Source organism: Vanessa cardui, chromosome 14 (genome assembly GCF_905220365.1).
Source record: "Vanessa cardui chromosome 14, ilVanCard2.1, whole genome shotgun sequence".
NCBI classification, from domain to species: domain Eukaryota; kingdom Metazoa; phylum Arthropoda; class Insecta; order Lepidoptera; family Nymphalidae; genus Vanessa; species Vanessa cardui.
Window position 1 is genome coordinate 12,684,733 of NC_061136.1, and position 23,689 is coordinate 12,708,421.

The following is a 23,689-nucleotide window of genomic DNA, read 5'->3' on the forward strand; positions in this document are numbered from 1 at the left end:
TCTGTCTAATAATGTAATCGCAATAATCTTTAAACATAAATAAGAAAAAGAGTGTTACAGAAGCACTTTATAAAAAAAAAAATCATGTGAGATTTTTAAATAAAAAAAGTATTCTAGCAACATTAGCCACAGAAACAAACACCAACCAATCCTCTGCTAGTTCTAAACATTGAATCTATAATTTATTCCTTCATCCATTTCACTCACTATTTACACCCAAAACAATGCAAAGTATTCCTAAATAAATTTTGGAACAAATGTATTAAATAAAACAATTATTCATGTCAATATAGTAACTTTTATTTTCATATTTGTCTTATAAAACAATACAATGAAAAGATCTTCATACTGACAGAATAATATCGTTGAATTATATATCTTAAATACAACGGAGATTATTTTGAGAGCTGCTTTTAAATTGCTTCCTTGGCCCTGAAAAGAGTTTCATATATTAGAACATTATATATAACAAGTATCTTTTATTGGTTACTATTTGGGATGTTAATATTCTTCCATTTAAGATTACTCATCTTTAATTATTAATTAAAGTAACGGCCTGTATATACTCTAGGTAGGTATACAAGGCATTTATCCTTTATTCCCGATTTGGATATTCATCATTAATGAATCTTGATATTTTGGTCATAATACCATTGAGCCATCTTTGCTCTATGAAAAACAATGGGTGAATACTTTTATACGGAAATCAGTTTTTTGAACCGATTTAGCCTAGTGGGAATGCGTGCACCGGAACCGATGAGTGTGTTTTAAAATCCAGGCCAGCATAATTGTAATTTCATGTTATTATTAATTTCGTGGTCGGAGATAAAGGACAACATTTTGGAGAAACTTTGTATGTGTCTTAATTTCAATGAAATACTGTCACCTCCAAATCTCATCAACGAGTCAAAAGGCTTCAGCCTAGCCACTGCTAGGCTGAGGCCCAGGAAATTTCCCACTGGAAATTTACAGGCTGTTACTGTCTAATTGATTCAATTTCGTTTGAAAATAAAGTTCAAATTATCAATAAATCAAAATAGTTGCTCTACGTAAAGTCTTTTACGAACAAGAATGCATTAAGGGAACTAACTTATGCGTCTCCCCAGCGGGTTGGTTTCTGAGTTAAGCTTGCAAACGGTGCGCGGTAGCTGGCGGAAGTTGTTACAAATTTTTAAATACATACATATGCGGACGGTTTGGTCTAAAGCACGAGTACATAGTCTACATCGAGTATAGCCTTTAAAATGTCCTTCACATACATTTGATGCAATTATATAGATTTACATCAACCCGCATAGTGGCACAGCATGGTGGAATATGTTCCAAACCTTCTCCTCAAAGGGAGAGGAGGCCTCTAGCCCAGCAGTGGTAATTTACAGGCTGTTGTTGTGTTTGTGTGATATAGATTTAGTCCCGTTATTTATATAATTATTCACATTACTTTACGGAGTAATTTACACATAACGTTCAATGGAGCCAGATTCCGCGCAGCGTCAACAAGCCGCATAACTAGATAGTCTACGAGACATTACTCCTGCAGGCCGAACAGCGGCGTGAGCAGGAACCCGGGCGCGTCGGCCGGCGAGCGCGGCCGCGGCGCCGCCCCGCGCTCGTCCGCGTACACGTACGGGAAGCGCAGCACCCAGTACGCCGACGCGCTCAGCCGCAGCGCCGCCTCGCCCGCCGCCTGCGGCACGAACACCGGCCCGCCCGCCACCGGCTGCACCTGACCACCGTCGACACCATGTTGACATTATTGTGCAATCCTCGGTGACTGCGGGCGCTCTCGGCGGCTGAGCGGCACCTTGGGGTCCAGCGTGACGTGCACGGGCGCCTTGGGCGTGACGACGTGCAGCCTCGTGAGCTGCGCCAGCACGTGCGCGCGGCACAGGCAGGAGGCGTACAGCGGCATGGTGCTGTTGGCCAGCCGGGCGCCCGCCTGGCTCGCCTCGCGGCCCCACGCCCCGCCCCCGCCGTTCACCACCGTGTCCGGCGACGACATCATGAATCTGCGAGCACACGGCGCCCGTTTAGATTGCAAATCCGGGGGCCTCGTTACGCCGGCGACGGATGGAAGGAGCGGTGGGCACCTGTGTCCCCTGGCGCACTCGTACTCGAAGCCGATGAAGATCTTGACAGTGAGCGGCGGCGACGTGTGCTGCTGCGGGTGCGCGTGCGGGTGCGCGTGCGGCGGGCGGCGCGGGCGCGGCGGGCGCCAGGCGTCGAGGCGCACGGCGCAGTCCCAGGGCAGCAGGTAGTTGGTGTGCGGCAGGAAGCCGGGCTGCAGGTGCTCGGGCAGGCCGGCGTTGTGCGAGTACAGCGAGGACGCGCCCAGGCACACGAGCGCCCAGCTGGGGAAGGCGGGCAGCAGCGCCGCCGGGCTGCCCGAGTGCAGCATGCCCGGCAGGTACTCCGTCGTCGACGGCTGCCGGCTTATCGCTTTTTCTGAGTTTGGGCGAACGCGTTTAGCATCAAATTAATTACTTTGTACAGAGAAGTCGATATACATATCGTGAATTCGAGGGGCGTTCAGATTTTTGTTAAAAGCCAAATATGAAAAAGTTAAGAAAGCATGGTCATATTGATATTATCTTAGAAGTGAAACAATAGGATGTCGGCTCGCTCACCGGGCGCGCTGTCGCCGTGCACGGTGACGACGTGCAGCCCGTCGGCGCAGGCGGGCGACTCGTCGTCGTCGTCGTCGCGCTCGGAGCCCGGCGACAGCTCGTCGGGCGCCGACCACGAGCCGCGCGCCGACTGCGGCGACGTCAGCGCCGCCTCCTCCGCGCCCTCCCTGCCCTCCGAGTACTCCGCTGCCTCCTCCGGCACCCCCTTGACGGAGGCGGCCCTGGAGTTACACAAGTGACCGTTTCACAAACAATTTGCGATGAAATTTCACGCTTTCAACCATTCTTTATATATGTGCAAAAACCAGGTCCACAGAAACAATAGTAAGAGTTACTAAGGTTTAAAAGGGAAACCCATTTCAATAGTGACCCTGTAACCCTGTTCTACAAGTTAAAATTAATTTTAAAATACTACTACTGCACTTAGTTTACAACTAAATTCAAGAGGTCCGACCTGAAGCTCGGCGTGGAGGGCTGGAAGACGGGGAAGTCGATGGCCTGCAGCGTGTTGCAGACGCCGCACTCGTCGGCGGCGTGCGCGTAGAACGTGTAGTTGGCCTTCCTGACGGTGTAGGGGTCCTCGCGCGAGCACTTGCTGCGCCCGCAGTTGCACGCGCTCACGTAGCGCACGCCCGACGAGTGCTCCTTCGCGCCGTCGCTGCGCACGCACCGCACGCATTATGTACAGGGATACTGGTAACTCGACGTACGTGACTTTTTGAAATAATTTTAACGCCCATATGCATGATGCAAAAGTGAACCATTTTTTAATTATCACGTTTTTAGCTTTTTTCAAAAATTATCAATAATGCAACTTCAAAAATTTAGTATCAATTGAAATTCATTTTATTTTTTTGTTTTTTAAATAATGATTAAACACTGGATATTCGTCAAAATTTAAACAATAATTATCGGTCTAAATTTAATAAAGCGAGTCTTTAGACCGCACTATTAAATTTTGAAAAAACACTTTCACTGTTCACTTTTGCACTATGCATATGGGGGTTAAAATTATTGCAAATAGTCACCCCTATCACCTCCTAATGGATATACGTCGAATTACCAATAATCCTGTTTATACCTCGGTCGTTAGAGCAACCAGAAGAAACGGGACGACTGATTTTTTTCAACATTTTTGATTTATATTTTTCCTAATAGTCTAATTTGTTATATCTCTAATACGCTGACAGCTACCCGTTCCGAGATGATTATGTCTATACCAGATCGCCATCTGGTATAGATATAATCCTAGTATCTAATATAATGCTATAGTAATTTACCGATTACATGAATATGTAATGGGGTGTTACACGGACACATCAAGAATAATGAACAATTAAAGCCGAGATGGCCCAGTGGTTAGAACGCGTGCATTTTAACCGATGATTGCGGGTTCAAACCCAGGCAAGCACCGCTGATTCATGTGCTTAATTTGTCTTTATAATTCATCTCGTGCTCAGCGGTGAAGGAAAACATCGTGAGGAAACCTGCATGTGACAAATTTCATAGAAATTCTGCCACATGTGTATTCCGCCAACCCGCACTGGAACAGCGTAGTGGAATATGTTCCAAACCTTCTCCTCAAAGGGAGAGGAGGCCTTTAGCCCAGCAGTGGGAATTTACAGGCTGTTGTTGCGTTTTTTGCGTAAAACCAAGATCGTGTTTAGGTTAGGTTGCATGAGTTGAGGTGAGTGAGGTGCACTGACTGCTGCGGGTGTATGCAGGGGTGCCCGGTGAGCGAGGGCGCCTCGCACAGGCGGCGCGCGCGCCACACGGCGCCGCACGCCGCGCGCAGCCGCGCCCGCGCCGCGCCCGCCAGCGGCCCGCGCGCCATCGCCTCCACCACGCCCAGCGCCACGCCCACCTGCGCGCGCGCCCGTTAGCCACATCAGAGAATACCATCACTGGTGATAATGTGGTGAAGTGATGATTGCCTTGTGCGCGTGATGTTGACTGGAGTAGTGAGGTGGGAGGCCCTCGGCATACGACGCTTGTGCGATAGGCAGCACCTAAAAATAACGTAAACCAAATTTATTTCATGAAAACGTTGTTAGACCTTATTATATATACTTTACTTTTAATTAGGTACTTGAATATTTAATGGATTATTTCCTTATGTATATAGTTTAAATTATATTTGTTATGTCATTACAGGGAACTCACATTTCAATAGCACAAATGAACAGTAGTTACATATGGAATAAACTAAGTAGTGTAATTTTCTAGATCAAAACATAATATTTTTAAAATAAGTAATCTCAACTAGAATTACCTACTACAACATTGCAAACATTTTATTATTAGTCAAATGACAAAATATAATTAAAAAGTAATGTCAGAAGTGGGATTCGAACCCACGCCCACAGAAGCCCACGCCTTAGACCGCTCGGCCATCCTGACGTTTGGAACAACATCGAAATGAACGATCAAATTGTCGACACAATATAATATTAAATAGGAAAGATGCGCTTTTTTATGGGTTTATTTTAATGAACTCCATTTAGAATAGATCATAAGAATATTAAAAATTCAATACACTTTAATTAACTGTAAAAAATGATGTTTCAAAATGTAATTTTAAATTTTCACGCGAAAACGGATGTTAATTTCGTATGACGTCACTCCTGTCTGTCACTGGCCCATTGAGCGTACCTGTCCTTACTGGCTTTCATACTTATGCATTTTTTCTCGACTTTTGATACTTTTTTGTAAAAATTTACAACGGATTATTCGATACTCCGATAAAAGCCTTATTGACATATGTTTTGTGCCAACGTATTCTATCTACTTCAACAAAGTTTTCAAATAAATGGTTTTTTAATGGACCTTCTGACAAAAAACAGAGAAAAAAGTGGTTTCAAGCCGAAAAGAGGAATCTGGAGTCTGCTTTGACAAACCCAACTTCCATTTTTATTCGAAATACGCAATTAATTTTCGTTTCAATATTTACTTTTTTTATAACCTGTAATAAGTAATAGGGGTGACGTCACTGAACGCTAATTAGTGTTTTGAAATACGTTCCGTTTCAAGCTAAATTAATTGGTAATTATTGTTAAAAAACAACATTATATCAAAAATGAACCTTGCAGTGACCATTTTTTAATATTTTTTCAACATTTTAATAGCAAAAACTCCATAAATATTATATTTGCATGTTCCCTATTCAATTATGATCCAATTTATGCACGCCCAGTTTGAGATAAATTCGAGATTGGAATGACATCCCATCAGAACGATTCTAATGTTCGTAATATACCTTCTTGCCACAGCCATAAACGCCGTTAACAACGAATTTTAACAGTTAAATTATTCTTACTTCGTGAAAATAAGTAGTATACATGTATTTCTGCTCGCTTCGGAATCGAAATAATAAACACCTATGAAACGTAAAATGTCGCGTTAACTTTATGAATTTATGTCTTATAATAGAAACGATAGAGACCTTAGCACACCTCGCCTGCGAGAAGCGGACGTCGGTGGCGAGCGCGTCGAACAGCGCGCCGGGCTCGTCGCCGTCCGCCGCGCTCAGGTACAGCGGCGCCAGCGCACGCGCCGCCGCGCGCCACGACGCCGCGCTCGGCAGCTGGGGGGGGGGGGCACATACCGCATGTATCAAAAAAAATATCAAAATAAACTTTATTCAAGTAGGCTTTTATAAGTACTTTTGAATCGTCATTTTACAATTAAGTGAAGCTACCACCGGTTCGGAAAGTAGATTCTACCGAGAAGAACCAGCAAGAAACTCAGTAGTTACTCTTTTTTAACATTTAAAAAATACAACGTCATGTTAATTAAATACAATTATTTCAATTAATGTATCCTGCTTGGAAGTCAACAGGTATTAACTCCACGCTTTTTTATCATCTATAAAATCTTGTATCGAATAATATGCTTTTTCTACCAATGTATTTTTTACAAACGATTTGAATTTACTAAACGTTAAAAATTAAAAAAGTTAAAAATTTCTGCGGAATTTTATTATAGAAACGGATACCTTGCCCCAAGAAGGATTTATTGACTTTGCGGAGTCGGTAACTTGGCGTTATAAGCTTATCCTTACTCCTAGTGCACATACAATGATTATCACTGATTTTATCAAAGTGATCAATGTTACTGTGAATATACATAATATTATTGTAAATATATTGTGACGCAACAGTGAGTATTCGCACTTTGTTAAAAACATCCCGAAGAGAGTCTCTAGCTCCAAGATTATAAATAAACCGGATGGCTCTCTTTTGTAAAATAAAGACAGATTCAATATCTGCAGCGTTACGTCGCTGTCGCATATAGATTGAATAGCTTGCACAGATACAAATTGTCTGTAGAGTAATAATTGCTCCATCTAAAATCTTACCTCAAAGAATGACGTGCTCATGGCATACTTGCCGACGTTATCATCGAAGCCCTCACCGAAAGCCAAGTCCAAGTGGCCTTGCAGGAATTGCCTGAAGGAGCTCCTTTGCGGCGGTCCCTCGGACTCCGTACCCGCGCATAATTGGACCAGCCCGCGTATGAGAGAGCTGACGTCACGGGCGGAGTCCCTATCGCTCTCGGCACTTATGTGTACGAATTCTTCATTCTTAGGGATCGCGAATAATGATTTAGCGCTGAAAAAAGAATTGTTGGAATGAAGTAACTATAGTAAGTAATGTACATTTGCAATTGGAAAACAATCTTTGGTGCACTTTTTGATATTAAATAATTGCAGTATGCACAATGCAGAAAGTTTTTATATTATCTACTTTGTTGTAGCTTGCTACTACATGCCAAACACCATCATATTATGTTAAAAAATATAAACTAGGTTTAGCTTAACTAAGCTCCAATATATTCAATATATGTATATAATTGATCATACAAAAATATTGGCTGCTTAGCTTGTATTATAAAACCAGAAATCTTAAGTTTTTTATAGATTATACTTACCAAACATTAGTTATGATCCTTGCTTTTCGCAAAATGAAATAAATCTGGTCCTCGACGGCATGTTCTAGTCTCTTTAGAGCAGCTGGTGCTTTCCTTAAAGGAGTAGGAGCACGGCGAAAGTGGAAGAGAAGCCGAGGGCAGCAAGGTCGACCGTGTGTTTCCCAAGCACCACCTGCTTCTGATGATTGTAATTCTTCTGCTGTTTGAGTAGCTAGTTCCGCTCTGTACATTATAAGAAATTATTACACAGCTGGTGGATATTATAATATTAGGACATCCAGTCTTGTTCTTATCATGTTTAAGTACAACAGTTGTACACAAATAAAGTAGCATTATATTTTAATTTGTTATTAATTTGTTTCCTTACCAACCATACTGAATTCTGTATTAATATAAATGTATATTATACTATACAATCATAAAATACCATATGGACTGTGGCCACCTACAGTTCAGATGCCAAGAATATCTGAGGGTGACTACTAATAAAACTGAATAATAAAGAGGCTTCTAAATGATGATTAGTGTAGTTTCTTTCATTTATTAAAAAATAAAGTTTGTTAAGTTAATGTTATCTATTCTTACATACCTATAAGCATCTATGGCCTTAAACAACTGTAGATAACCAAGGTCAAACACTGCTGTTGGTGATGACAACACCACTATGTGACAGAGATGGAATATCAGTGCTAACGCTTTGCATGACTCAATCGCCAACTCTCCAGAAGCAACCAACCAGTCGGCTGCATCTGCATCTTTTACTGTACTATATGAATTCTCATCTAGTTTATCAGCTAATGACGTGAGTCGCTTAGTGTCCATATATGTGACTGCATGAAGATATAGAATGCCTTTTCTTTCATCCCAGTGGCATTCTATACCATTCTAAAATAAAATACTGTTTTTATCATATGTGCTTAAATGTGTAATACTTAAATATGTCCAACTTAAAGTGAAATCGATTGATTATTTTAATGCTAAGAAATAATTACTAACTTCTTCACATTGTACAGTTGGTATTAGAGGGGTAGTTTTATTAGGATAACGGTAAGGTGATTTTCCAATGACACCGACAACTACAATACGTTCCTTTTGAGAAAACTCAGGAATATTATTAATGGAAAATATTTTACTCATTTTTTGGTATATCAAAAACCTATTCCAAATACATATTTACTTTTCAATTCAATCGCCAATGTTATGACTTATGTGACATTTGAAGTTTGACGTTTAAGCCAAGTGAAATATACAGACGTACAAAAATTTGCATTTAATAACATAAATATATATTTAGGTGCATTCGATATTTAACTTAATTCTACAATTATTGGACAAAATTGACGAAATCTATAGTAGTTATTATTACTATAAAACTACATTTTTGGAATGTTGTCTTGTAACGTAACACCTACGTTGTCAAGTGTTTGTCAATTGTGACAATTGTATTATGATTTGACGTTATTGCATGTGTGATTACTGCTCAGCTGTGAATTGGCTAACCTTTCGAAATCAAGGTTTGCGAGATTGGTTTGGAGAATGGGGAAATGTATCAGTTATCAAATAAAAATTAGCGCGATCACACGTGCTGGAGATATAGATATTTTAGCGCTACTAGATACGTTATCAGTGAATTAAAATTACAGTATTCGGTTGTGTATATACAATGTCGTCGGTAATGGACGATATTTATGAACTATTAGATAGTTATAATGGGCGCGACAAGGTAAACTATGCGGAAATATCAAAGCCTTCATACAAATAGCATTGTACTGGAAATACCAGTCAATAACCTGTTGCTCTATTATAAATACATTTCCTAATATATTATGAGACAAGAAAATTTATTGAACCTCATTTTCGGATTTTTTTTAAACAAATATTAATAAATTTATTTCATTAATATTATTTTAAAACTAAAATTGCTACTTTACTACCTCATATGAACATGCTCTCATAATAATAATGTTTATAATTTACAGGTTGTCCGTCTCGCATGCTATGCTTGTAAATTGTATGGTTGCATACAAGGTGAGAAGTCATGGCAGGTTGCTGGTTCTCGACTATCCAATGCAAGAATGATGCTTCGATTATTTGATGATATTCCTATGATCAGACACACATACAATTATGGTTTAGGAAAACATGTAAGTTATATCATTATTTCAATGTTAACACTCTCTTATGAAATCTAGATTTTATCAACATATTATTGTCGACAATTATAAAATATTTATGTGATAAAGATAATGTAAAAAAAATCATTGTGTTATCATAAAATACTTCTTATCAGATGCCAGTAATTATTGACATTCGCATAATTATCTGTGTTTAATAATTAAATTAAGCACTAATTGTAGTAAAAATTTCACAATTACAATATTATTTAAAAGGAATTGCATATACAATTATTGCTATTATTATTAAGGTATATGGTATAAATATTTACATTTATTTTACTTGCAATTTTAAAGAACAAATTTTTGTTAAAATTACTAATTAGCTTATGCAGAAAATGAGGATAAATAAAAAATAACAAAAGAGCCAGCCAGTGTCATAATGAATGAATACTAATTTATTGATTTTGATACAGAAAGTAAATCAAATCTTTTTATGGTTGATGAAACTCAGAGTCAAACTCAAATTGCATTATTTGAATTGGATATATTACACTTACGAATGGATTGTCAAATTAAACACTACCACTGACCTGAGAAATACTAGTGAAAGAAATTTTTTTTGTCAATTTTATTATTTACAAATATTTTGTGTCAAAAGATAAAGAGCAACCACATTAAAACTTGTCACCAAAACATGATGATCTATATATTTTTGTACTAACTTTTGTCCAAGATTCTCATTTATAACACTTGTTATTTGATAGGAATCTTCAAAAATCGCAGCACTCCTAGGAATCCTCGCGAATATGGTTGACCAGGCTTTTTTGCCAGTGGAAAAAGCATGCTGGCTACACGACGTTGGCATTATTAAATTGTCACCAGTTACCGCAGACAGACTTGAAATATTGAGCACAGCATTGTGGGCAGGAAGCCTATATATATCTCTAATACAGTGAGTATAAACAAGTTTTTCTTGAATTATATTTGGCACCATAGTGTGTGCAAAGTTTCAACTCAATAGGTCAATAGGACTCAATAAGCTATCTTAACAAAAGAAGTTAAATAAAAACTTAAATATATAATATACGTAAATTGCAATTAAATCTTCAACAAAAATTCTTATCTTCTGCCAGATAGTCTTGACAACCTTTTTTTGTTTCTGTTAACAATTGATTGTTGATTATTGTTTTTAAGTATTTTTACAAGATCAATTAATATAAGAGTTTAATTTGCTTTGTCTGCGAATGATTTCTGACCTTGGGAAAGAATATTTCAGTGATATTAGTTTATTAAATAATGAATAAGCATATTAATTATGCAAATTTCCTTATATTTTGTTCACTCCCTCATGATTCATGATTACTTATAACCATATATATAGGCACATGTTTTACTTGTTCCTTTCTTCTTTAATTTAATTGTAAAAAATAAAAGAAACTGGGTTGCAAATATTTTTTGGCGCCAAATTACATTTCAACTTTCATTTTATAATGAACTATTGAATCAGTTAAAAATATGTATTTTCTATTAATTACTTTCTTGTGTTAGAACATGTTGGTTTTTTTACTTTTTTTAGAACATGTCATTATGTCATAAGATATCTGTAAAAGTAAGAATACTCACAGTTACATCTCAATATTTTTACAACAATTAGTACTATTGATAACTTTGATAGAATCAGTGATAATAATCATTGTGTGTACATGGGAGATAAGGATAAGTTTATAACGCTAATGTTTCGTCTCCCCAAAGTCAATAAATCCTTTTTGACGCAAGGTATTATTTTCTATATTAGATATTATAAACTTTGCCCTCTTATACATTCAAACCTTGTTAAAAAAACATATTACTCCAAAATTAGATTCTACATTTGATAAAAAAGCGTCAAGCTTATTTTTTCAGACAGGACATATTACTTAATGTATCTCATATGTTCAAAAAGAGTTACTACTGAGTTACTTGCCAGTTATTTTCGTTAAAATCTTCACATCCAACTCTTAATATCTTTACGTATACAGTTTTGTGAAATGACTTAAATTTTAAAAAGTCTTTGTAAAAGCCTACTTGAATAAATTATATTTTGATTACATTATATTAGCGATATTATCTGTGATTGCAATAACATAGGATGCTTTTTTCTGAAATATATTCCTAAACGCAGATTTGCTATCAAACAAGCACATATCAATAACTTATATCTCTGTATGAAAACTGAGTGACTCACTAACAAAAAACAAAATTTATATAAATATATTAATATACACATACCGCATGTAGTTTATGTGATCCACGACATGACAGCGCCTTTCACTTATCTATTTTATGTTAAAATGGTTTTTAACCTTGTGAAAACTAATTAAAATTCTGTTTGATATGTAACAACTGACAATGTGCAATTGCGTATATAATGTTTTCATTAATTGATATTGTTTAATTTTATTAATTTTATCTAATTCATTTGCAAATTTTGTTATGCAAATGAGGTTAATAGATACATTTTATTTTCATATCTGTTACTCTGTACATTAGGTTTTTTCTAAATTGTAAGAGATTTAAATATTTTATTTCATGATAGTATTAACTTTTGTCAAATTTTATTATAATCCTTCTGTTGTCCAAGCGTGGCTGTGTTCCAAACACCCAAACTTTCACATTTCTTCTAATATTATTAACTAAAATGTTACATGATAACCAGTATGGCGCGAAGAGACCTCTGTCCTCTAAATGCGTAACTACTCTTCGCCTTCTACTTTTTTCCCTATATATTAATTCTCTCTAAAAAATACTCTCACGTTGGAGTAAAGGAAGGGCAACAGGGTTTTTCCGGGCTAGTTCGGAGGCTAAAAGAAAAGATCACCAAACATTAGATTTTAACATTTAGGATTAGAAAAAATACCTAAATACCAAATTTTTGTCCACCTGGTTCTCAATTCATTAAAGTATCTTCATTGCTCCTGGACCTTGATAAACATTTAAAAGTTTGAACCCAACATCGACTTGGAATTATCATCTAATCTTTTTCTCGAAATTTTTTTGGCTCGATTTGATTTGACATGAAATGCAATCAAAGAAATTACACTTCATAAGGATTACAAACTATTTTACAAATATATAATTCTGGATAGCTTTAGTACATATGAAGTAATAACATAAAATAACTGTAATATTAACATTTTCAGAACATTCCGGTCAATGCGGCATGTCTGGTGGAGCAGGGATTGTCTCAGCGCTGAGGACGCTTGCGAAGCGAGGAGGAATCTTGACGCCAGACTGATTATCCAAGCGATAACTGCGGGCAAGCTGTGCTTGGACATCACCCATGCGGTCAGCTGTCTCCCCTCCGGCTGTCTGTGGGGGGAAAAGATTGGAGGAACCAAAGTGTCAGCCATTGCAACGTTTTCTTCGGTGATCGGCATAGGTTTATATTTTGCTAGAAAACGACTACTCAAGTAATCTTTTTTCAGAAGATTGTATATCATAAGTTGTAATGTGTAATTAAAATACTTAATAATGTGAATGAACAGTAACTATGTTAGTAATAAATGACTAATGTATGATATAAAAAGTTATATCATACGAGATTCTGCACTGGAAAGGTGACATTCAATATGGTTTTAAAATGTAATTCGATAAAAATCATTTTTATAAGCATTTTACGATGATTACAATGATGATAATGTCGCGGTCCATTAATACGATTGTGTATATTATATATTCGCTGACTAGCAGCGTTAATTCAGATTATTACTATTTTTAAAAGATTGACAACGAAATAAAAAAGGTGTGTTACTTATGAACGCGCGTGAGAAGTTCTTATTCTTCGGCGTAATTGAAAACAATAAAAAATACTTATTATTATTATCAATGTATTTTTTTCTGTCACCACTACTATAAAACTAAAAGATTTAAATGTTCTCTATTTAAATTTTTAATAAAATAATATAAAGAGATAGGATGTGAAGTTGTCTATTTCCAGCGACTTGACTTTTAATTGGTAGTTTAGCGAACAACGTCATACATTTATGTTTCTTTTACGCGCCTAAAGAAAAAATGGTAGCACTACGATTAAGTGACACAACTGAGCTTGCCATTAATTTTGTATACACACGTCTTATTTTATTTGTTATCTATTTATGATAATCATAATTAGACAACCGTTATTGTACTTGTGACATTAATCATGTTATTAAACTGCAGTGAATCTTAATTGAGGAAGAAAGTCTTTATCTCCTGTTAAAATTATTTTGAGTAAAACTATATTTATACGGGTAAATGATTATCGGAACTCAGTACAAATTACCATTTTAGTGGACCTAGGTTCTCATAAGGGCTTCAGGTTATTGAAATGGATAAATGAGCTTCGAGAAACGATGGTATTTGTCAATAAAGTTATTTAATAACTATAAACATATACATGTTGTATATTTGGGTGAATTATTATTCCAATAAAATTATTATACGATATGTTTACGGTGTTATATTTATTTTAAAATGAAATTACCCTCTGTAATAAAACTACTCACATAACATTAATTTATGTCACTATATTAATTTACCAAACGATGCATATATTATTTATCCGCTCATTATTATATCCTATTACCGCCCAACCTCGTCTAGTCTAGTTTTCTTTTCCACTCCGCGTTCAAAATCAACCGCCTTTTGTTTTTCTCGTGCCAGGCAGTACCAGTCGCCGCACCACGCCACCAGAGGAATTGACGGGAGTTCCACTATACGGTGTAACCGAATCAATAATCATACAAATAAATGTTATTTCAATTAAGAAAACGTATATAAAATCAAAACCGTACTAAATATTATCATTTAAATTAAAATTATATAACTATATTTAAAAATCATGACACGTCAAATAATATTACAACTTTAGTGTATTAAATTTTGTATGGCGTGTTTAAAAAATTCTTATGCACCTATCATTGGAATTATATAACACGAAACCCGGTGTTTTTTAATTTATAAGACCTAATAGGTCTTATAAATTAAAAATAACTAAAATGTTTTATAGCAATTTGACCAATATTGAAAGCTATCTTAAAACTATCTTTAAACTTATTATATATTATGTATTTTTATATTGAAATAATTATAAAGTTTCATATTCATTTTTGAATACTAAAATATTTACTGTTGCGATCTTAGCAACCGTCACACCTAACGAAAATTCAATTGTTTCGATATTTAAAAAAGTGTAACCTATTGGGTACAAGGTGCATCTAAGAAAGTATTTTTACCATTATCAGATTCTATTTAATGAGCATAAATCCCATTAAATGAAATCAACGGCCATCACTTTTTACGTGTCATCTAAATATTTCAATTAAAATCGTAATTTCATTTGTAAAATGCTCGCCAAAAGTCTAAATATTACTTAGGTAACCATAGCAACGCATCGACGGATGTGATAGTTTTTTTTTAACATAGGCAGAAAATTTATTATTAAAATAAAGTGTGGTTGTGATGTCTATTGCTTCTGTTTATAATCAATATTTTTTATAGATTTAGGTACCTATACTCCAGCCACATTCGATCTGGAATTTTAGTAAACAAACCATGTGTCATCATAATTAGGGTTGATACACTCTTAATAAAAAATAATTATTATTAAAATTACAACTATATTCATTATAACACAATTTCCTGTTTAGACACAAAAAATTTAATTTAATACAGAATCCAAAAAAATTATTTAGCCGGTCAATACATAATTTATATGAAAATTTGCTTAAAATAAAAGTTTAAAAATCTTTAATTACCACTATAATATTACTACAAAACTATCAACCCTATATTTTAATATTGACGTAAAGAAATCGCAGGTTTGTTACATTTGGAGTGTTTTTTAAGCAATTGGCAGATTTAGGAAGGTATATAATAGCGATACAGCATCTTCGTAATTGGTGGTGTATATTTTTAGTCATATAATTTAATTTTAAATAAAAATATATACTTATCGCGCATTCCTAATAAAGTACACTACACTAGCATACCAACAGACGTTGCTTTTTCCAGTATTAGAGCAATTGTAATCTTAAACCTCTCATTGACCCATTCAAATATACACAAAATCTAACTGAGACCTGTCGTTTGGGAGGCGATAGATAAAGTTAATAAAGCAAATTATATAACTACGAGGTAATTTCTGATATCATTTTAAAATTGGAGGTATTATTTTTGAGATCTACATTATTCCAGATGATCATAAGTATTATAATTATAACCAAGAATGCGCTTAGTCCTTTGTCTTAAATATTTTATTATTCATCATCAATTTTATTACTATCGAAAATAATTGTTTTACATATTTCTAAAAATGTTTTGAGCATCTGCCTGACGTTGGTTGCTAAGCAACGCTTTGTTATTAAACATTCCACATCGAATTTGGCTGGAGTATAATGGGATACTGCTATATTTTATTGTTAAATCACTAGGTAGTTTAAGTGTAAAAAAATGTATAAATAATATTTTGAACGAAATAAAATAATATTCTTTTTATAATTATATACATTTTATTGCCGTACTCTAACTCATGACGTAGTGGTATTGGAGCAACCTCAGCTCACATCAATAAAAATATTTATGAAGAAAAAGGATTGTTTATATGAAAAGTTGAAAACCTTAATATCGATTCAAAAATAGTAGTAGAAAAAAAAATAATACGTCACCGTGATGATAATTTTTTTACCTTTGATTCCTTTTGATTAATTTAATATTTTATTAAATTATTTATTTTCTGTTCATTACTACAAGAAATATACTATTTCTGATAGGAGAGTGTGTGAAGCCTGCACTTCTCACCTGAGACCAATTACGGGCCTTCCATAACATGAAAGTATAACACAGCTGATTTCCTGAAACACTAAACTGTTAATTACTTGATCCAGATTTTAAATACAGGGCCTCAACCTCATCATCTCCAGCTTTAGAACAACTTACCCATAAGACCAATTAATTTATTAAAATGAATTATTATATATAGATGATGTTCATTTTCATACAAGATTTATAATTTACATTGGATATTTATATATGTTATTCTAGACAAAGAAACAACAAACATTGGTTACGAGCGTTAACATTTAACGACACTAAACAACAGTACACAATATGTACGTATGTATGTATATACATAAAATCTCATAGTTCTATTTTTTTTTTATCGAATAGGTGGCAAACGAGCAGGAGGCTCACCTGATGGAAAGTGACTGGACATCTGCAACACCAGGAGGCTTGCAGGTGCGTTGCCGGCCTTTAAGAAAGGAGTAGGCTCTTTTCTTGAAGGTTCCCATGTCGTATCGGTTCGGAAAAACCGCCGGCGAAAGCTGGTTCCACAAAGTGGTTGTGCGAGGCAGAAAATGTCTAAGAAATCGCGTTGTTGTGGATTTTCGGACATCAAGATGGTGCGGGTGAAACTTAGAATTTTGACGAGATGTCCGAAGGTGAAATTCAGCAGCCGGGATTAATCCGAACAATTCCTCGGAACATTCCCCGTGAAAAATTCGGTAGAAGATGCAGAGTGATCCAACATCTCAACGCAAAGCTAAAGGATCAAGGAGATCGGAAAGGGCTTGATCGTCGATAACTCGAGCCGCTCTACGTTGGATGCGGTCAAATGGAAGGAGCTGGTACTGGGGAGCACCCGCCCAGAGGTAAGAGCAGTACTCCATGTGAGGCCGAATTTGCGCCTTGTAAAGTTTTAGGCGATGGGCCGACGTGAAATACTGTCTCGCCTTGCTGAGCACACCGAGCTTCTTTGAAGCCAATTTGGCTTTGCCTTCCAATTGACCGCGGAACTGAACGAGGCTCGAAATATCGACGCCAAGTATTCCGATACTACCTGTAGCGGCTATCAGGATGTTCCCAGTTCAAGACTTCGTTTAACGAAGACTCGATTTCAGACACAAGTTTGTTCCGGTTTTCTTCGACGTTTTCCCAAGAAATATTAGCGCGGCCGGTGTATAAGGTGTCAACGGTACTGTCGTCTGCATAGCAATGAATGTTCCCAATTTGCAACAAGTCATTGATATGCAGAAGAAACAAAGTGGGTGATAGAACGCAGCCTTGTGGAACACCAGCATTGACGAACTTTAAGTCGGAGCATGCACCGTCGACAACGACCTTGATGCTCCGATCTGCCAAAAAGCTGGTAATCCAATTGCATAATTTCCCGGGAAGCCCATAGGATGGAAGCTTCGAAAGAAGCGCTTTGTGCCACACGCGATCGAAGGCATTCGCTATGTCCAAGCTGGCTGCTAATGCCTCACCCTTGCTCTCAACTGCTTCAGCCCATCTATGAGTAAGGTAAACTAGAAGATCACCGGCCGACCGACTCCGACGGAAACCGTACTGGCGGTCGCTAATCAGCTGGTTCTCCTCTAGATAATGCAGGAGCTGGCAGTTTATAAGGGACTCCATTATCTTGGAGAGCAAGGAGGTGATGGCTATAGGCCTATAATTGGACGGATCTGAGCGGTTGCCTTTTTTAGGGATCGGAAAAGACGCGTTAAGACCGGTGCCAACTCGGGAGCACATGTCCGTAGCACGATTGGAGGGATGCCATCGGGTCCACTCACTTGTGAATGTCCAAGGAAAGAAGTGCTTTCCGAACTGCACTTTGCCGAAATTTAACCTCCGGCATCGTCGCACCGCGGGATTGATGGTGGTGACTTTCCTTGGTCATCCAGAGTCGAGTTCGACGCGAAGAGAGACCCTAAAAGATCGACCTTCTCCTTCGCGGTATGGGCCAATGACTCACCGTTCCTGTGCAAAGATGGAAAAGAAGGCTGACAGAAATTTCCTAGGACAGCCTTAGCGAGAGACCAGAACGCACGTGTTCCTGATGGGAAGCGCACCAGTCTCTCGCCAATTGTGCCAATGTACTTCGACTTCGCCTCAGCTATCACGTTTTTGAAGGACTTAGAGGCAGAGTTATATTCCTTTCTGAATGTGCTGATGTTTGCATCACGAGACGCCGATGCGTTAGCCCAGTCTTGGTAGCGTTCCCATTTTCGGCGTGAAGCCGTCTTACAGAAGCGACCAAACCAGGGCTGGGACTTGCCACCAATGGGCACCGCAGAATATGGAATGAAAAGTTCCATACCCTGAAGCACCACATCGGCGACAGAGTCAGCAACAACGCTCGGATCATCCATCGAGAAACAAACCCGCCCCCATGGGTAAGATGCAAAGAAGGACCGCATTCCATCCCAATCTGCTGACTTGTAGTGCCACACGCGACGACAGCCCGCGAAACGAGGTCGTGAGTACCGTGTAACTGGCACTGTACTCCGGACGAGACAGTGGTCCGACGAGCCCAGAGGGGGATCGATGACAATCTTATAGCCGACCAGATGCGAAGTCAGCAGAAGGTCCAACAGGGAAGATGTATGATCCTACACGTCCGGTATTCGCGTTGGCGAGGTGACCAGTTGTGTCAAATCATAAGCCAAAGCGAAGTCGAGAACAGATCTACCCGCATGATCAGTGGTGCGTGATCCAAGCCACTCTGTATGATGGGCATTGAAATCGCCCAGAATAATGATCTCTGCGGATGGAGTCTGCTGCAGCACGGAATCTGTAGCCAATTGGACGTGCTCAACCAGTCGGTCGGTTTCGGCATTACCGCTATGGGACCTATAAAGGCACGCGTAGATTCGCGGATGGTCGTCGCAGTCTACGCGCAACCAGTTAATTGATAGGTCCTGCCCTTCAAGGCTGCCGAGGCGTCGAGAGCAGATATCATCGCTGACGTAAACGCACACCCCAGCTCGTGGCACAAAAGTATGCTCCAATTTGTACCCGGGGTAAGAGAGAAAAGACGTATCGGCAGGAGAAGATATCTGGGTCTCGGTAAGAAAGAGCAAGGCCGGCTTCGCCGTCTCAAGGTGAAAGTGAACGGCATTCAAGTTGGAGTTGAGTCCCCTTATGTTGCAGAAGTCCACAGGGAGCGTGGTAGGGGTTGCCTTATGATGCCTGCTCCGCTTGCCCCGAACAGTGGCGAGCGCAAAATTGACCCCCCCCCCCACCAGAATTCGGAGGGCAGCCTGGGCATTCCTGCTCAGGTGGTGTACGTCCTGAGCATGGATGCCCAGAGAGGGATTCTCCACCGCAGTCGCTGATGATACCCTCCTGGGGTAATGTCACCAAATTCTGCACAACCATGTTTTTGGGTTTTGGGGGAGAGGGATCGGGCCTCCGGAACTCTCACTTACCGGACGAAACACGGTAGCATAGCTACCAATTCACGCTGATTTTAAGTGAGAGAGTGGTACTTCCCCGGGCGTGCCGGCCCATTCGACTGCAACCGAGAGGTATGCAGTGTGGGACTACCACTTAAAAAAATCTATTGGAGACATAAGGTCAGTGAATCCAAGGATCTCAGTTTAAACAGCAACCGAGTCGATAAAAGTTTGTCGAAATATCTGTAACAGCTGGGATGTTGCGAATATTCCGCATCTGCATCATGTGGAATATTAAAATATGGAATGTGTAAGCGTGATCATTCCCTCGCCTCGAAAAGCACTTAAAGCTGCTGGCCCTGAACCTGTGCGTGAACTCTTTCTAGTCGTGGCTGATTTGCTGTACCATCGAATTGTGACAGTTAGGGAATAGAGACACACTTGAGCACTGTAACATGTCCTGCATAATTATCGGGTCTCACTTGAGATTCGCCGTCGTGCCCGAAATCGGTCAGGACGACATGATCATCATATCTACACGCTAAACAAGCTCATTGTAAACAAGCTAACCCTATATCCTCGTCTATATACTCATAGATAATTCTGATTACTTATCATTTAAATTATTATCTAATCTCAAATGAATGATAGTACTTTTTGTCTCGAATATTTTTTTTAGTTTTATTACATCAATTGCGAGAGTTAAGTTTACACAAATAATAACTTTAAATTATCTATAATGAACGCGGTCGACGAAATCTGCGATTTATTGCAGACTCACAGTAATCGTGATAAAGTAAGTGAATTAAATAGAATAAGATAAAGATTTTTTTAAGGGACTTTTCGAGATTTTGTGGGAATGATAGTTATTGCTATGAATTAATCAATCGAGAAAATCTACTAGCATCATAAAATTAGAAATTCTAAAGTAATTACAAAGATTTAAATATTATTTTTTCAAACAAGGTTAAAAAGTGCACTTTTGATTTGTCAACTTAAAGTCTTGTATTAAATGTAAAGCCACAAAACTACATTGTAGTGCAATTATAGATTTTCTCTTATTAATAATTAAATCATAGTGGATTGAATAGAAATATTTTTTTTAGATCGTATCTCTGACAAGCTACATCCTAAAGCTTTGGGGCGCGAGTTCGAAGCGGCAGAATCTGTTGACTGCGAGTGCGAACCTGGCGAGCGCTCGGGCCGCCTTAAGACTCTTTGATGATGCGGCTGTGCTTAACAGTTTCCTCAAATATGGGCTTGGGAAACAGGTAAGAAACTCAGACTAACTAAAGGTTGCCGTACTCAGGTAAAGGTTATATACTATATAGAGTATTCACGATTTTATCGAACTTTGGGAGAGTATGAATAAAATTATAAGGCCATATTTGAATTCAACATAGAACCAAATTAATCGAAAGCTAGAAATAAATTAATTCTATAGTGAAATGTCATGTTATAACGTAAAATAATTTCACAGGATGGTCCTTTGTGGGGAGCTCTGGGCGTGTCGAATGGCTTGTTCACGCTAGCGTACTTACAGGCTGAGAAAATCGTCTTCTTACTTGATACAGGCGTTTTGACTCTTGATGAGGACAAAGCTTACAAAATAAGAACTGCACATAAGCTCTTTTGGGCGCTGTTCGCATTCATTGGATTGATCAGGTAAGGAATATATTTCTAACAATTTAGAAAGGAACGAAGAGAAATAGCATATTCGATATCATTTACTTATTAATGTTTAATATTTTCACACCTCTTTATTTCTTTTAGAAGTATACCTATGGCTTTTTACTGATATGAATATGATTTTAAATACTAATTAATAATTATTTCAAGTCTTTATAAAAATTGTGATTAATCAATCATGATAAAGTTTTGGCTATTTTATGACTGTTTTTTTAATAATTCACGCATTCATGTTCATGTTCATGCATGCATGAATTATTCAATAAAAATCGTGAATGTGGATGGGTATAGAGAAAGGGGACGACTAATTTGACGATGTGTGTGGTCGAGTAGTGTGTACACCGATATTCATGGGTACGCCTCTCCGAGTCGATGTAGAAAATACATTAGTTTTCTATGTTGTCTTGGATCTGGGTGTTTGTGGTACCGTAGTTACTTCTGATTTACCATAAAAAATTAAATAAGTAAAATATTGAATGGACTGCGTGAAAGACGATATGGCTGGAATGATTTTTGCTTATGAAATGACGTAAGAAAGAAGAAAGGAAGTAGATATGCTGCGCCAACCGCAAATAAAATTGGGATAAGGGCAGGATAAGAATGATGATGATTCTGTTTAATATTTTTTCTTTTATAAAAAGTTGGTAACCGTTGCCTATGACCGTGATTATCAATATCAGTACGCTCTCGCGGTAGGTTCTGTCACAGCTTTCTGTGACGTCGCGATTACAGATAACATATCTTAACACGTGCTTATACTAGGCACAACATACTTACTTATAAGTGTTCTAGTGTTATTTTAGAGATGTATCACCAAAATAATGTACTTCAACAGGTCAATAAGAGCTTTACACATATCTGCTCAGAATTTGAAAGATCCCAATCGTACGAAATGCGCTCCGGCAAGATTCACGCAAGCTACTTTGACTAGTACGAAGCTCGTACTGGATGTGATCCACGCCGTCAGCTGGCTGCCTCGGGGCTGGTTGTGGGGCAGTTCTCTCCAAACGTCACAGGCTGCTGGGATAGCGACCCTATCCGCTGTACTCGGTTTAGTCACACATTATCATGGGAAGAGACTTTTGCCACGATAACATCTAAACGATTTTAAGGAACGCTGTTATTTATTATTAATAATAATAATACTAATACAGTAGTCTTGTTGCTAGCTCAGAGGGAGGGTTGGTGCGAGTATATTCTATTACTTATTATAGAACGCAGACGAAGTGTAAAGGCAATATTTTGACAATAAGTAGGATTACTATACGCGATTGTCAATTGTTTCAATATTCTTCTTGATCAGCCCTCCTTTTTTTATAACCCATAAATTATTTTTCAATACGTAATACGATTATATAATCATTATCACAATCATAATTTACCCGACATTTACAACAGACCTTTTAATGTATGTGCCAGGATAAAGTCTCTATACATCGAGTCATCATTACACGGCATAAAACAAAGTCGCTTGTCGCTGTCTGTCACTATTTATGTTTAGATCTTTAAAATTACACAACGGATTTTGATGCGGTTTTTTTTTAAAGATAGATTGATTCAAGCGAAAGATTTATATGTATAATACATGAAAATTATAGTAAAAACAGATATTTTTGGAGGTTCCTGAAGTGATGTCGTAAATTAACACATTTTTACCGTCTGCCTGCCTACCTGCCTACCTGCCCGTCTGGGTAGGTACCACCCACTCATCAGTTATTCTATCGCCAAATAACAGTACTCAGTATTGTTGTGTTCCGGTTTGAAGGGTGAGTGAGCCAGTGTAACTACAGGCACAAGGGACATAACATCTTAGTTCCCAAGGTGTCCAAGGTTGGTGGCACATTGAAGATGTAAGAAATAGTTGATATTTCTTACAGCGTCATTGTCTATGGGTTTTGGTGACCACTTACCATCAAGTGGCCTATATGCTCGTCTGCCAACCTATACCATAAAAAATATATTTTTGCGCTTACAATGTAACCCTACGAGATAAGGAATAATGTCCTACAGTATTGTACAGCTTGAAAGTTTTCTCTATTAGGGATAACCCATAACAACCATTTTTATCTTTTATAGATCCTTCTGTAGTATATTTAGTATCCGTGTTGCACCTGTGTGAAGCCGGGGCGGG

The 23,689-nt window shown here is 37.8% G+C and overlaps 3 protein-coding genes across 3 annotated transcripts; 2 read left to right on the forward strand and 1 right to left on the reverse strand.

The window, feature by feature from the left end:
* Positions 1-1,528: 1,528 nt before the first annotated feature.
* On the reverse strand, positions 1,529-8,918 carry LOC124535101 (nonsense-mediated mRNA decay factor SMG8). The gene is made up of 12 exons (XM_047111167.1): positions 8,553-8,918; positions 8,146-8,441; positions 7,557-7,778; positions 6,985-7,237; positions 6,070-6,210; positions 4,562-4,636; positions 4,334-4,491; positions 3,082-3,285; positions 2,628-2,848; positions 2,091-2,445; positions 1,805-2,009; positions 1,529-1,726 (listed from the first exon to the last, which is right to left on the reverse strand). The coding sequence occupies exons 1-12, from the start codon at positions 8,691-8,693 to the stop codon at positions 1,529-1,531; spliced, it is 2,469 nt and encodes an 822-aa protein (XP_046967123.1). The 5' UTR covers positions 8,694-8,918.
* A 119-nt stretch (positions 8,919-9,037) lies between these two features.
* LOC124535100 (peroxisomal membrane protein 11C-like) lies at positions 9,038-14,137 on the forward strand. Its single transcript, XM_047111166.1, has 4 exons — positions 9,038-9,279; positions 9,536-9,700; positions 10,438-10,625; positions 12,853-14,137. The coding sequence occupies exons 1-4, from the start codon at positions 9,220-9,222 to the stop codon at positions 13,124-13,126; spliced, it is 687 nt and encodes a 228-aa protein (XP_046967122.1). The 5' UTR covers positions 9,038-9,219; the 3' UTR covers positions 13,127-14,137.
* Positions 14,138-20,547: 6,410 nt separating this feature from the next.
* Positions 20,548-23,085, forward strand: LOC124535181 (peroxisomal membrane protein 11C-like). Its single transcript, XM_047111281.1, has 4 exons — positions 20,548-20,665; positions 20,976-21,140; positions 21,350-21,534; positions 22,394-23,085. The coding sequence occupies exons 1-4, from the start codon at positions 20,609-20,611 to the stop codon at positions 22,650-22,652; spliced, it is 666 nt and encodes a 221-aa protein (XP_046967237.1). The 5' UTR covers positions 20,548-20,608; the 3' UTR covers positions 22,653-23,085.
* The last annotated feature ends 604 nt before the right edge of the window (positions 23,086-23,689 follow it).

Coding starts and splice junctions, on each gene's coding strand:
- LOC124535181 (XM_047111281.1), top strand. CDS start 20,609: ATGAACGCGGTCGACGAAATCTGCGATTTATTGCAGACTCACAGTAAT. Junction 20,666..20,975: donor CTCACAGTAATCGTGATAAA/GTAAGTGAATTA, acceptor TATTTTTTTTAG/ATCGTATCTCTGACAAGCTA. Junction 21,535..22,393: donor GCATTCATTGGATTGATCAG/GTAAGGAATATA, acceptor GTACTTCAACAG/GTCAATAAGAGCTTTACACA.
- LOC124535100 (XM_047111166.1), top strand. CDS start 9,220: ATGTCGTCGGTAATGGACGATATTTATGAACTATTAGATAGTTATAAT. Junction 9,280..9,535: donor GTTATAATGGGCGCGACAAG/GTAAACTATGCG, acceptor TATAATTTACAG/GTTGTCCGTCTCGCATGCTA. Junction 10,626..12,852: donor CTATATATATCTCTAATACA/GTGAGTATAAAC, acceptor TAACATTTTCAG/AACATTCCGGTCAATGCGGC.
- LOC124535101 (XM_047111167.1), bottom strand. CDS start 8,693: ATGAGTAAAATATTTTCCATTAATAATATTCCTGAGTTTTCTCAAAAG. Junction 8,442..8,552: donor CAACTGTACAATGTGAAGAA/GTTAGTAATTAT, acceptor ATTTTATTTTAG/AATGGTATAGAATGCCACTG. Junction 3,286..4,333: donor CCCTGCATACACCCGCAGCA/GTCAGTGCACCT, acceptor GTGCGTGCGCAG/CGACGGCGCGAAGGAGCACT.